At 35.4% G+C, this 14,421-nt stretch overlaps 2 protein-coding genes across 2 annotated transcripts; one reads left to right on the top strand and one right to left on the bottom strand.

Moving 5' to 3' along the window:
- The first annotated feature begins 1,357 nt into the window (after positions 1–1,357).
- LOC110782908 (WAT1-related protein At1g70260) lies at positions 1,358–6,089 on the top strand. The gene is made up of 8 exons (XM_021987166.2): positions 1,358–1,736; positions 1,842–1,901; positions 2,621–2,737; positions 3,664–3,916; positions 4,042–4,200; positions 4,400–4,548; positions 5,294–5,506; positions 5,656–6,089. Exons 1-7 carry the CDS (start codon positions 1,531–1,533, stop codon positions 5,454–5,456), a joined length of 1,107 nt encoding a protein of 368 aa, XP_021842858.2. The 5' UTR covers positions 1,358–1,530; the 3' UTR covers positions 5,457–5,506; positions 5,656–6,089.
- A 7,531-nt stretch (positions 6,090–13,620) lies between these two features.
- LOC110782811 (MLP-like protein 423) lies at positions 13,621–14,421 on the bottom strand. Its single transcript, XM_021987058.2, has 2 exons — positions 14,188–14,421; positions 13,621–14,077 (listed from the first exon to the last, which is right to left on the bottom strand). The coding sequence occupies exons 1-2, from the start codon at positions 14,372–14,374 to the stop codon at positions 13,800–13,802; spliced, it is 465 nt and encodes a 154-aa protein (XP_021842750.1). The 5' UTR covers positions 14,375–14,421; the 3' UTR covers positions 13,621–13,799.

Genomic DNA, 14,421 nt, shown 5'->3' with positions numbered 1-14,421 from the left:
GCAGTATTTAACTACTAATATATCCAATTTCGTACGTGGAAAAATTATAAAAAGTTGATATTCTGAAAGTACATACCGAGACCAATCTAACAAGATCTTACATGTAACGTTTTGATGTATACAATAGTGGAAATTTACGGTCAAAGTTTTCATACTTTGGACACATTTTCCAAAGCGTAAAGAACTTTTTGAAACGGAGGTAGTAGCTTGTTACTCCCTCCGTCCCGGAATACTTGACCCGGTTTGACCGGCACAGAGTTTAAGGGACTTGAATTGACTTATTTAATTTAATAGGTAGTAGTTAATAGTGGGGTATTATTTTAATGTAGTTAGTGGGAGTTGGGTTAAGAGGTGGGGTTGGGGGAGAGTAGGGGTTGAATTTTTAATTATTTTTTGTATGGAGTAGGGGGTAGGTGGGGTTAATAGGGGTGGAGTGAGAAATAATATAATATTGTTAGAATATTTCCTTTTTTAGAAACAGGTCAAGTATTAAGGGACGGCCCAATAAGGAAAACAGGTCAAGTATTCCGGGACGGAGGGAGTAACATTCAAAAATTTGGTCAATATGTAAGAGTTAGGTAGGGTGCATTCGATCTATTCATGTGATATCCACTTGCTGAACTTATTTGCATTCTAATTAACTTAGATATATATACTTCGTAAATGAACTTAGATATATATACTCCGTGTATCCTTATTATTTCTGAATTTATCTAATCTGAATTATTATTTTTTCCGAACTGTAGAAGTGGGAATAACGTGACCTGGATATAGTGCCTTAATAACCCACGTTTAAGGACATAAGAACTATTCATTTAAGTTTAATTAGATGACATAATCATACTCCGTACTAGATTAGTAGCTAAACACTCCCATACTTTAAGTGTACCTCTAAGAGTTGCCCAAAAGATCTCTTTATACTATAAAAAAAACTTCCAAATTGGTAGGGTGCAACAATAAGCTAATTCCAGCCACAAACCCAAATTAGTTGGGACCCCTCCTTAATAATTTACTAATATAACCTCCCAAAATACAATTTCCCTTTTTTCTAAACAAAATTAAAAAGACCAAAAATTATTTAATCATAAAAGGACAAATAAAAGCATGACATGTAACATTTAAAAAAACGTATTAGAAGGGAACATACCTCAGCAAAGGTCAAAGTATTAAGAAACATAATAGGCTGAGTCAGCTCACTGTTTTTGACGACTTGTGTCTCCGAGTTGCCACTTCTCGACTCATGGCTACATGAAAGGGTAACTAAATCCATTTCTTCTCATTTAATCATAAAAATTAAACAAAAGTAACCATTTCTTCTATTTTAATTACTTTTAATTTTCTATCTTCAATTTTTCGTGGTATAAAATAGACACAAAGAAACGTTCTTCTTCCACCAAGGAAATAGCTTAGCAACAATAATAATAAGCTTGATTATCAAGGAAGAATATTCCGTACTAGCTAAGCTAAGGATCATATTGTCTTATCATCATCATCGTCGAAGAAGAAGAGTGAGAGTTAGTTTGAACAAAAATGGAGTTGTCGAGAGGAAGTAATAAGATATGGGAAGTGGTACCATTTTTATCTATGTTTTTGATAGAAGGTTGTACCATTGCCTTAACCATAACCGCGAAATCGGCTATGGCGGTTGGAATGAGCCAATTTGTGTTTGTGGCTTACTCTAATGCCCTTTCTTCTGTTCTCCTCGTTGCATATTGTCTCATCTATCATAGAGATAGGTAAGTGTGGCTTAATTAGGTCCATTAATATCTAATCATCTTAACAATTTCAAGATAATACAATAATAAAATAATAATCTAACATCTTCCCTTCTTTTTTAGCAGTATGAAAATGGTTTTCAATGTCAAGCTTCTCTCTCGATTCTTCCTCCTTGGTCTTACCGGGTTCGTCTTCTCCATCTATCGTACTGGATAATTATTCTTACTTGCTTGCATGTTGGAAGTTGAATCTTGTAGCTAGGGCAATAATGTCATTTAAGCTAGCTTAGCCAAGTCTATATTGGATCCTTCATACTACTATAAACGATTGAAAGTCCTTGTTGGCGCTTCATCTCCACAATTGAAAAAAAAATCTATGGTGCCTTGACTTCAAGGACAAGCCCTAAGGGACCTACATAACTTGGGGGACCCTATATGCATTTCTTTTCATTTTGTTAAGTTAGTGCATACACCACATAACTTCACTATTAACAATAAAAAAAAATTACTGATCAGAGTGATGGATAGCTCAGTTGGTTAGAGCTTCCATCTCGGTACCAGGTGATCCTGGGATTGATTCTCATCCCCACCCTTCTGGCTCGTTCGCACCAAAGTGGGGAAAAAAAAAAAACAACATAAATTTTACTTCACTTCGTATGTGGTACATGTTAAACAGCTGGCCGATCTCTAGTATTGTGTTTTAGGAGATCAAAAGTTGCATTTTGTGAGACATTGTGATCGTTATCGTTGTTATCACATATACTAAGTAATATTTTTGTTATAACATACGGAGTACATAATACACGTGGTAAAATTGTTGTTATCGCGTGCTTTTACGATAGCTAGTTGTGGAAAATACGTATACGTACTAACCCTACATATGTATTGTTTGTGTATGACCGCAGGATAACAATTGCACAGAACCTTGCATTTACAGGACTACGTGACAGCTCACCAATAGTTGTTTGTGCAATGGGACTTTTACTACCATCCTTCCAATTTTTCCTCAATCTTATTCTAAGGTACGTATACCCTTCAATTCTTTGTCCCACAATTGTAATTGCATGGAATATGTCAATTTTGTGAGACCCTCCTTTATAATGCCTCCCACTTTTCCTCTACTTCTATTTCCTTACGTTAGCTATTTTAATTTGCATATGAATATATGATTATAACATATTATTATATTCATATAAACTTTTAAGTATATTCATTACTGTATGAGAGTTTAAATTCTCTGTTCCATAACCGTGTCTCATTTTTTATCACACTTCATCCTTGAATTTATCTATTTTCTTTCTTTATTTTTTTGCGAGCATAATTAGCTATGTTAGATGGATCGAATACAAAATGAGATATAATTATGGGACAGAAAAGTTGAACCAACTGTATATATGATGGGTCCTATGAAATCTAATTAATGGTGCCTAAGAAACATTTGAAAGAGGACCACCTTAAAGGTGGGAATGGTGGAATTTGATATTTTTGTCACACTTTCTCTAGATTAATTGGTTGATTTTATTTTTACTTTTTGGAGATTAATCATTCTAAACCTTGCAATAGGCTAGAATATCAATAGAATATACTGTTTTTCTAGTTTTGAATGTAATCAAATTTGGCCAAGTATGTCATGAACGTCACTCTAATGGCTCCAACTTGTGTCCTTTATTCTTGTGACAACGACTTTTGTAGAACGATTCAATAATTTATTGTTTATGACGTAATAATTAATTAATTAATTAATTAATTAATAGTGGACCTCATCTTGTTTAATTTGTACCAACTCCACTTAAAATATCATTTTTTTTTTACCAGCCTTCATATAATTACCTCGTATCTAATTAAATATTGATTTTTCATAAAAGATAATTACGGAGTAACATGTAGTTATTGTAGTAACAAATGTGAATATAAAACTAACATATATTTTTGATTTATACAAAAACAGGAAGGCTAAGTTGAACATAACGAGCAAAAGCACTCGCATCAAGCTAACGGGAGTCATAGTGTCAATCATTGGAGCAATCACGGTCGCCGTCTACCTTGGCCCTTCCATGCTTCCCGGACCGATAATTGGTCCGATCATGCTCCGTGGCACTAACTTTCGGTTCGTGTTTGTCACCGCCACAGAAGAATGGATGTTTGGTACCTCTTTGCTAGCTCTTGCTACTTTCTTCATAGCAATATGGAGTATGATACAGGTACATTATTCAATTCTTAGTAAATCTTATTAGTATAGTAATTCACTATAACCCTAATAATTTAACACTATTTCATCTTATTTCCACTTATTTGTTGATATTTTGTATTAATAATTTGATATCAGGTATCAACATTCACAAGATTTCCGGATATGATGGTGATTGTAGCTTGTTACACTGTATTTGGGACTATCCAAACATTTTTTGTGGACATCATTGCAAATGGGGATTTAAGTGCTTGGAAACTAAAGTGGGACTTGGAGCTCCTTATAATCGTCTTATCGGTAAGCACTTGCTTTTCTTTCTCCTTTTTTACTGAAAACATTTTCAAAACCCTCTTTTTTACAAATTTATTTTGTAGGTCTTCTAAGAAAATAGAAGGGCTTTTTAGATTTATGAAAGGGCGACTTTGAAATTAATTGTACGTAGACGTATCACCTAGAGATTCCGGAAAATAATAATATATGTGGTCAAAAATTGCAGGCCTTATTTGGGACACTAGTACGGAGCAGAATCCAGGCATGGTGCATGAGTGTGAAGGGCCCAATGTATGTGGCCATGTTCAAGCCTGCTGGGATATTTTGGGCTAACTTTTTTGGCGAAAGCTTTTTTGGTACTCTTTGTTATGGAAGGTAAATATACCTCTACTTTTCTCATGCAAATTCATTCAAAAGTATTAGATTTATGATATCATATCCAGAGATCAGACTCATCAAAATATTAACCCGTATATTGATAATAAATAAATAAATATTTTATTTCGTTAGATAAGATAGAGTATGTCCTTCTGATACATTTATAGATTTTATTAAAATAATGCAAATTAATTCAATGAAATGATCCTTAATTGGAGTATTTCGAGGTATACACGCAATCAAAGATTCCATTTTTCATAAGTCATGCATTTTAACATTTTGTGAATATAAGAAAGAATCTCCCAATTAGGTCTTTTTCTTCCTCCTTAATTGTTCTTAATTCAGAGTCAAAGTCATTAGAAAGGAAAAATAAACCTCAAAAATAATCTTAAATTTGATGGGTTTTCCTGCTTGCATAAGCACTAATTTGAAACAAATTGTGAGATTAATAACTAATTAATTATAATAGACCAATGGCCTTACGATGATTGGTTGAGCCATGCATGCATGACCCTAAGACGCGGGAATGGGAAGTTAAATTAGTACTGTGTAATACTTCATATGACATAACATGACGTTATAAAAGCGTATTTGTACTGACAAAATTTAGTTGTCACTTCGCTAATTATATTATGATGACCAACTTCTTTATCAAAAGAACTCCCGTATGTATATATTTTATTGGTTTTTCGTATTTTATTCTTCGACATATTTTTAATTAAATTCTCGTATATTTATGCAGTGTGATCGGCACGATTATAGTAGGTGTGGGTTACTATACAGTACTATCAGGGGTCAAGGAAGAAGCTAAAAAACAACAAAATGACGAAACTAACAAACCTGCTCCATCTGATGACATCAAGACTCCTCTTTTGCTAAATCAAGATGCCGACGAACAAGTCTGAAATATAATTCCTGCATTTTCTACAAATAAACTAGAAATTTTCATTAGCAGGTAATTTTTCGTCCTTTTATACGAGTAATCCGTAGTTTTTCCATGAAATTTTAACTTTATATTACGTAGTATAATTGAATTTACTATGCACATATAATTAATAGATGAAAATATTAATTAAAAAGTTTTCTCCTTTCTTTAAATTGCAGGATTATGGATCAATTATTAAAGCTTGGAGGGAGAAATTTTCTTCCATTTTCTGAATTATTGAGCTTGGAGGAAGATGAGATGAACTTCAGGCTTTCGCGAAAATCTGTGAATTTTAATAATAAATGCATGGGTGAAATATGTGAATTATTATTTTCTCTAAAGTATGAAGCCATAATGTAAATATATTATTGAAAAAAAATGTATTGCTCGGTTTTTTGTGGAAGCTAGTATTGAGGTTTATTTATCCCATTGTACGTACGTAAATCGGAAGCATGCAAATTAAGCTAAGTATTCCGTACGTGTTCTTAAGTTGAGGGCTTGCTTCTCTCTTCTTTAGAACTCCAAGTTGTAATTTTGTTTCTTAAGTAAGTACTACGTACTACGTAATTATTAAGATGAGGAAATAAAAATCTAAGTTTCTATTTTCCTGCAATTAATAAAATATGTAATTTGTGTTTACACATATACTGATAGAATGCAGAATTTAGGAAAGAGATTATTGTATTATTGAAATAAAATCAGCAGATTACAGAATATATAGAAGCTGTTAATCTAGAATCTTCCTAAGTTTGTTAGTACAAGCTCCTTGTATTAAGGGAGTTAGTTGTAACTGCTGCCACATCAGCATGCTTAGTCAGCAGTAGTTGTTACATTGATTCAGCTAGTATATGAAACTAATCGTGCAAATACATAAGCTTAAGCAAGTAATCTAACAGCCCCCCTCAAGATGGGGGGGGGAGGTGGATCATTCACACCCATCTTGGACAACAGATGCTGAAACTGATTAGAAGGTAGAGGTTTAGTGAACACATCAGCCAGCTGTTCTTGAGTAGGCAAATAGGATAAGTGCAGCAATCCTTTTTTGTCCCTAGTAAAATGACAACCGATCTCTATGTGTTTCGTTCTCTCATGGAACACAGGATTTTTGGCAATGTGCAAGGCTGATTGGTTATCACAATGCAAAGTGATAGGCTTGAGATTATTGATGCCCATATCAGCAAGGAGATTAACCATCCAAGTAACTTCTGAAGCTGCTGCTGCCATAGCTCTATACTCAGCTTGTGCAGAAGACTTGGAAACTGTACTTTGCTTCTTTGACTTCCAAGAAATAGGTGAACCACCCAACAGTAGTATATACCCTGTGATTGATCTCCTAGAATCAGTACAAGATGCCCAATCTGAGTCTGAGAAAGCTTGTAGTAAAATAATATCTGAAGCCTTTAATAGAATGCCTTGACCTTCTGTATGAGCCAAGTATCTCAAAGTGTGATGCAAAGTTGTAATGTGTGGTTGTCTTGGAGCTTGTAAAAATTGACTTAATGATTGAACTGCATAGGATAAGTCAGGTCTGGTATGGGTTAAGAAATTCAGCTTGCCCACCATAGATCTGTACTTTTCTGTATCAGCATAGAGTTCACCATCATCTTTAGTTAACTTAATGTTGAGAGGGAGAGGAGTTACAGCCTTCTTTGAAAGATCAAACTCACAGTCATGTAGCAATTCTCTAGTAAACTTCTTCTGACTGAGGATGATGCCATCTGCAGTGTACCCAACCTCAATGCCAAGAAAGTAATGTAGCTGACCCAAATCCTTGATGCTGAACTCTTTGTGTAAGTAAGCTTTCAAAGCATCAAGTGTGTGAACATTTGTACCAGTTAAGATCACATCATCAACATACACAGCTGCTATGTTAATATCATCATCCTGTTTGTGAATAAAAAGACTGTAATCATGTTTGGACTGAATGAAACCTTGGTGTTCCAGTGCAGACCTAAGTTTCTCATGCCATTGCCTAGATGCTTGTTTCAACCCATAGATAGACTTGAGCAGTCTGCAAACTTTGTTATTGGGATTAGGAACACCTTCAGGAACAACCATGTAAACTTCTTCTTTGAGATCCCCATGTAAGAAGGCATTATTCACATCAAGCTGAAACAAAGGCCATTGTTTACTGGCTGCTATGGCAATCAAACACCTAATGGTACTCATTTTGACTACAAGACTAAATGTCTCCTCATAGTCAATGCCATATTTTTGATTGAAACCCTTAGCAACTAATCTAGCCTTACACCTTTCCAGAGCACCACTGGACTTAAGTTTTACTTTGAAAACCCACTTGCAGCCAATGGCTTTCTTCCCTTTAGGAAGTTCTACAAGTTCCCAAGTGAGGTTTTCGTCTAGGGCTTGTAATTCCTTCTGCATTGCTTCTAACCATAACTTATGTTTGGAAGCTTGAGTATAATTTAAAGGTTCTGTAATGTCACAGGAATGTGACAGAAAAGCTTGGAATTCTTCTGGAAAAGCAGTGTAGGAAACCAAATTGCACCAATGAGTGGTGGCAGTGTGAGAGACATAATCTGAAAGATATGATGGTGTTTTATGCATTCTAGAGGACTGTCTAGGTACAACTGGCTCTTGTGTATCTATGGGATTGGTTTGTGGAGATATGGAAGTGGGTGAGACAGTAGGCATAGAAGGAGAGGAAGGAGATGAGGATGAAGAAGATGAAGAAAGTGGAGATGTAGGTTCAGAAGATAAAGATAGAGTAGATTGAGAAGATAAAGATTGTGGTGTATGAGGTGAAAAGATAGTTTCTGGAGAGGAAAAATCAGGTGTATCAAAAGTTTGAGGGGAAGCAAAAGCTGGCAGAAAAATAGCATTTGTGTAGTTGGAAATGGAAGTCTATTTTTTCTGATATAGGTGAAATGGAAAATGGTGTTCATGAAATTGCACATCTCTTGAGACAAAGAACCTGTTGGTATCAAGTTCTAAAACTTTGTATCCCTTCTGTGAAGTGGAATAACCCATGAACACACAAGTGGATGCCCTGTTATCCATCTTTGTTCTTCCCACTTTTGTTGTAGATACATAGCACAGACAGCCAAAGCTTCTAAGATGGGTTAGATTAGGTGTTTTTCCATAGAGTCTAAGATAGGGTGACTGTAATTCAATAGACTTGAGGGGCATTCTGTTGATTAGGTAAGCTGCACACATCACACACTCACCCCAAAACCTGCCAGGAACCCTAGATTGGATGTATAAGGCTCTTGCAGTTTCTAGCCAATGTTTGTGCTTCCTCTCAACAACCCCATTTTGTTGAGGTGTATGGCTGCAGCTGGTTTGGCTCAATATTCCAAGTGTTAAACATAATCTCCTGAAATCACCTTCACACAACTCCTTTGCATTATCAGATCTAATGCATTTGACAGTGACACCAAACTGTGTTTTGACCATATTCAAAAAATCAGCTAACACAGAAATAGAATCCCTTTTATTCCTCAACAAATGAATCCAAGTAAATCTGCTGTAATCATCTACAATAGTTAGAAACTGATTACAGCCAGTAGTAGTTTTCACAGAATGAGGACCCCAAACATCTATATGTATCAAATCAAATGGTGCTAAACTCTTAATACTGCTATGAGGAAAGCTTAATCTAGTCTGTTTAGCTGCAGGACAGACTTGACATATAGTATCCTGAATACAAGAGTTGACTTTACCATCAGGATTTATTAAATTTGAGTTGGCTAAAAGGTAAGTGACCTAATCTTAAGTGCCACAGTTTAGCATCATTTATGGTTGTGTGACAAGTTGTGTTGCAAGTATGATACTCCACAGTAGTTGAGGTTGCTGATAACTTTGGTTCTCCAACATTGTATAGGCCAGAACTGACTTCACCAAGAGGAATCAACCTCCCTTTCTGACAGCAAATAAAACACTTGTTGTGAGTAAAATATAATTCACAGTTCAAGTCCTTGCACAGTTTGTGGACAGAAATCAAGTTGTACTTGAAATCAGGGACATGTAACACATTGTGCAGTGTGATGTTTTCATTCAGAATCACAGAACCAATGTGTTTGACAAGAATCTTACTCTCATCTAGTATAGTGATATAAGTGGCTTGATTTTCAATCAATTTATACTCAGCAAATTGTGTTAAGTCATGACAGAAGTGATCAGAAGCTCCACTATCTAAAAGCCATTTAGAATTTGTAGATGACAATAAACAAATGTTACCTGCCATCATAGAAAGATTTGATTGATTAGGTTCAGAATTCTTCTGTTGCTTGGTCAACATGTTCATCAGCTGATTGTATTGTTCCACTGAAATTGTAGGTTGATCAGCTTTGGTTTCTGCTTCAGTATCAACACCAGAAGACATTGCTGTTGTCTTATTGAAATTGTTGGCTTTAAAATGCTTAAAACCAGGTGGATAACCATGAACTTTGAAACATCTCTCAATACTGTGACCTAGAATCTGGCAATGAGTGCAAAAATATGGAGAACCAGACTTGTTGTTTCCATATTTTTGATAAGCAGAACCAGTGTCTTGTGCTTTGTGATTTCTGTTATTCCAATGATCTCCACCAAACCTCCTCTTCTCAGCCACAAAAGCAATTGGTTCAGTAGAATAAGTAGCTTTAGAAACTTCTTGATGCCTTTCTTCTTGGGCAAACAGTCTGTAAGCTTCGGAAACTTTAGGTAAACTTGGCACCATTAGAACATTTCCTCGAATTGTGGCAAATTGATCAGTTAGCTTCATCATAAATTGCATCACCATCTTCTCCTGATGTCTCTGAAAGAACTTCTTGGTCACATTGCAAGTACAATTGTTGCAAGTACAATAAGGCATAGGATGTGCTTCCTCAATTGCATCCCAAATTGTTTTGATTTCAGTGAAAAATTCAGACACACTCTTCTCTCCTTGAGTCAATTCTGCTAGCTTCTGTTCTAGAGAATAAACCTGAGCCATGGATGCAAATCCAAACCTCTCTTCAAGATCTAGCCACACATCTCTGGCTGATTTCAAGAACATAACACTCTTGGCAATTACTTCACTCAGATTTCCTAAAATCAAAGAGCAAACCAAATCATTGCACCTTTCCCAAGCTCTACACTCAACAGCACCAATATCTGGCTTGTTGATGCTGCCATCAACAAAACCTATCTTATTCTTAGCAGATAATGCAAGCAACATAGATCTTTTCCAGCCAGTGAAGCCTTCACCATCAAACTTGAAAGAAACAAGTTGAACAGAATTAGCATCAGATGGATGGATATAGTAAATGCTGGTAGGATCTTGATTTGGAGGTAACACCACACTTCTCCTCGAATCATCTTCATTTTCACCATTAATCGCCATTATACAGATTAGAAAGCTTAGTAGAACGCAACTACGAAGAAGAACTTTTAGTTTTAACCAGATTTCCAGATCAAAATATCAACTGACAGTCAAATTCAATGAAGAACACACTTGTTTAGCTGATTTTAGGGATGATTTTGTGTAAGAAATTTGCGGAATTTTCAGAAAAGGAGCAAAGCCTGCTCTGATACCATGATAGAATGCAGAATTTAGGAAAGAGATTATTGTATTATTGAAATAAAATCAGCAGATTACAGAATATATAGAAGCTGTTAATCTAGAATGTTCCTAAGTTTGTTAGTACTAGCTCCTTGTATTAAGGGAGTTAGTTGTAACTGCTGCCACATCAGCATGCTTAGTCAGCAGTAGTTGTTACATTGATTCAGCTAGTATATGAAACTAATCGTGCAAATACATAAGCTTAAGCAAGTAATCTAACATATACTAAATCTCTCTACAAATCTCTTTAATACGGTCATATATAGTCCAAATCCGTCTCAAAATGATGTTTAGAGACGGATTTGAGACGAAAGTAGGGCGTCTTTATAGAGGGCGTCTCAAAAAAATTCGAGACGGAATTCTTGCAAATCCATTACAAATTTGAGACGGAATTTTTGAAACTCCATATACAATTCCATCTCAATTTTAATTTAGAGATGAAATTTTAGTAATCCGTCTCAATTTTGAGACGTTTATTGTATCCGTCTCAAAATCCATCTCTAATTGATGCATAATTTTGTAGTGTATTCAAGTCAAATTTAGCTAGTGTCAAAGTCAATGTGATGCAAGTTAAAAAAAAAACGGAAGAAGTATGCCGTAAGCCGATTGCGTAGGAGGTGAGTGACATGGGTGTAGTAACTACTTTTGAAACTAAGAATTTGTAGTAACTTATTTTTCCGTTGCTCATAAAATAAAAGAACCATCAAAACCAAAAAGGAATAAATCCGTCCATAAACCCAAGATCGAGTATTAATTAAGTCACAGAAATTTCACGTCCATAAAGAAATTCCCTCAAAAAAATATTCATAAAGAAATTACCAATATATACTTAGAAATATTGAACAAATAAAGGCTAAAGAATAAATTATAATTAGAAGGGGGAAAAAATAAACCTAGAAAATCAACAGAAATTCTAATGTGAACACATATTTTAATTTTAATTGTATTTGGAAAATATTCTACCGGAATAATTGTATTTCAAGCTGTATTTTTCTTACATATTTCGTATAATATTATTACTTTCCTAATTATGCAATCACACTTGCCTTAAAAATTGATACTCGTATTTGTGTAAGATCTCAATTACCTTGTTAAACAAGGTTCCCAACGGCTAGTTTTTTTTTTCCCCTAGTAACCCTAAATTCAATCACTTACTTATAAGAGGAAGTATTCGGACATGTCTCATTACTACTTCCATTACATTATCTTTCCTGTCTTCCAATTTCCAAACCTAATTTTCTTCCTAAAACAAAATACTGTCTGAATAATAATAATAATGGGCAGGGCGAAAACAACAACAAACTTCATAGAGAATCGAAGGAAGAGAAATTTGTGTTATCATCAGAAGAAAGGAACTGTGATTAAGAAAGCTCGCGAGTTATCAATTCTATGTGATATCCCAGTTTGTGTAGTCATCTTTCCGTACGACAAAGATAACACGGAATCAGTGCAACCCGAAGTGTTTTCCTACAAGCCTGATTGCATTAAGTTGGAGGATTCATCAACAAACCCGGAGTTGGCCCGTGAAATAATTAATCGTTACTTGGCCTGCCCTAAAAAAGATGCGGCTAAGAACAATAAGAAGAGGTCATGTAACTTAATTGACGTGTTAGAAGAAGATGTTAAGGGAAAGGGGTTAATTAGGTCGGGCCAGGATTTGTATAATATAAGGTGCAAAAATACAAATCTTTCTGAATTCAATTATGATCAACTTATTGAATTGCTTGGTAAATTGGATCATAAGATTGATTCTGTGAATCACAAAATTGCTGCAATCAAGGGTGTTAGCAATAATAATCATGAATTTCAGCCGTCTGATTTTGATTTTGATGGGGTTTTGAGTGATCAAGTGGCGCCAATTGAAGCTGATTATGGCGGGGTCTATGATCTAGTAGATCTGATGGATCCTACTCCTAGCTACTATGATGATCAAGGGTCAGGATTTTCTGACAATTATCCTCTGCAACGCCTTCCTGTGATGGATGAATCTATTAACTGTGGTGATCAAGGGCCAGGATTTTCTGATATTAATCCTCCGGAATGCCTTCCTGTGATGGATCGTTCTATCGACTGTGGTGATCAAGGGCCAGGATTTGCTGATAATAATCCTCTGCAATGTCTTCCTGTGATGGATAGTTCTATCTACTGTGGTGATCAAGGGTCGGGATTTGGTAATAATTATCATGTACAATCATCTCCAATGACGGGTCATAGCTACTTTAATCAAGGGTCGGGATTGGCTAGTTTCGGCTACTGTAATCAAGGGTCAGGATTTGCTGATAATTTCCCTCCACAATGTTATTATCCAGTATCCTATGATTGGTCGTCCTGTACTCCTATGTACTGTGATCAAGTCTCTTAATGATTTTTCGCTTCTTGATTATGTTTTGTTATTAACATTTAACAGATCATACTACTGGTGTGATTACAATTTTTTACTGGGGTAATGAACTACTGATTACTGAATATTGTTGCATTATATCAGATTATTTTATTCTTGTAGTTAATTCAATGCTTGGGTTGTTGGTTCATTTCTTGTTTGTTTTTCCTAATTAGCGCATAGAATATCATGTACCGCTATATACCACTAATACAAAAACAGTTGCACAACTTTAAAATCTCGTTAATTAATCAGATCAATTAACATAATCAACTCGAAATTAACTTACGTGTAGCGTGGCACAATTCTAGATTTTTATTCAGCAATACCATACTGTATGTAATACGGAGTATATGCTGTCATATGCATGCATATAGTAACTGAGAGATCGAATTAGTTAATTAATTAGCCTTAATGAGATAAGCATCAAGGTCTTGGAAAGTTTTGACAGCAAAAGCCTTGAAAATGATTTCAGGATCAGGAGCATCATCTTTGGACTTCTCAAACTCACATGTCCATTTCACCAAACTTCCTTCCTCCTTTGGTTCAACCACTAGTTGTGCCTTGAAACTCTTGTAGAAACTAAGCACATCACCTTCAACAATCGAGTATCCTACTGTCTTTTTCTCCTCATCAACCACTTCCACCTTCTCCTTGCACATGCTAACCATGGGGAGTCCTGTAAATTTAAAAATGACGGATGTCAACTAGTTTAGTTGCGAATAATGTTCTGAGTAGAAAATAAACAACTACATTGTACGTACGTGTAATAAGATAAGTTTAGAGTACCTTCAGCAAATTTAACGAGGCGAACCGATCCGACAGCTTTACCATCACCTTCAAGGATCTCAATGCTCTTGTAAAGCTCAGGGAAAGCCGTCGGAAATATCTTGTCGGAATCCCTAATACCGTTCCAGAACTTCTCTGGGTTGCTCTTCACTTCCACATCTACCTCAAGGTTTCCAATAGAAGCCATTATTATATACTCTCTAAAGATATGCTATGAAATGATATAATGCTAAT

The sequence above is a fragment of the Spinacia oleracea genome, chromosome 1, assembly GCF_020520425.1.
Source record: "Spinacia oleracea cultivar Varoflay chromosome 1, BTI_SOV_V1, whole genome shotgun sequence".
In the NCBI taxonomy this organism is placed as follows: domain Eukaryota; kingdom Viridiplantae; phylum Streptophyta; class Magnoliopsida; order Caryophyllales; family Amaranthaceae; genus Spinacia; species Spinacia oleracea.
The sequence above is the reverse complement of the archived record's forward strand: the minus strand, read 5'-3'. Positions and strand labels throughout refer to the sequence as shown.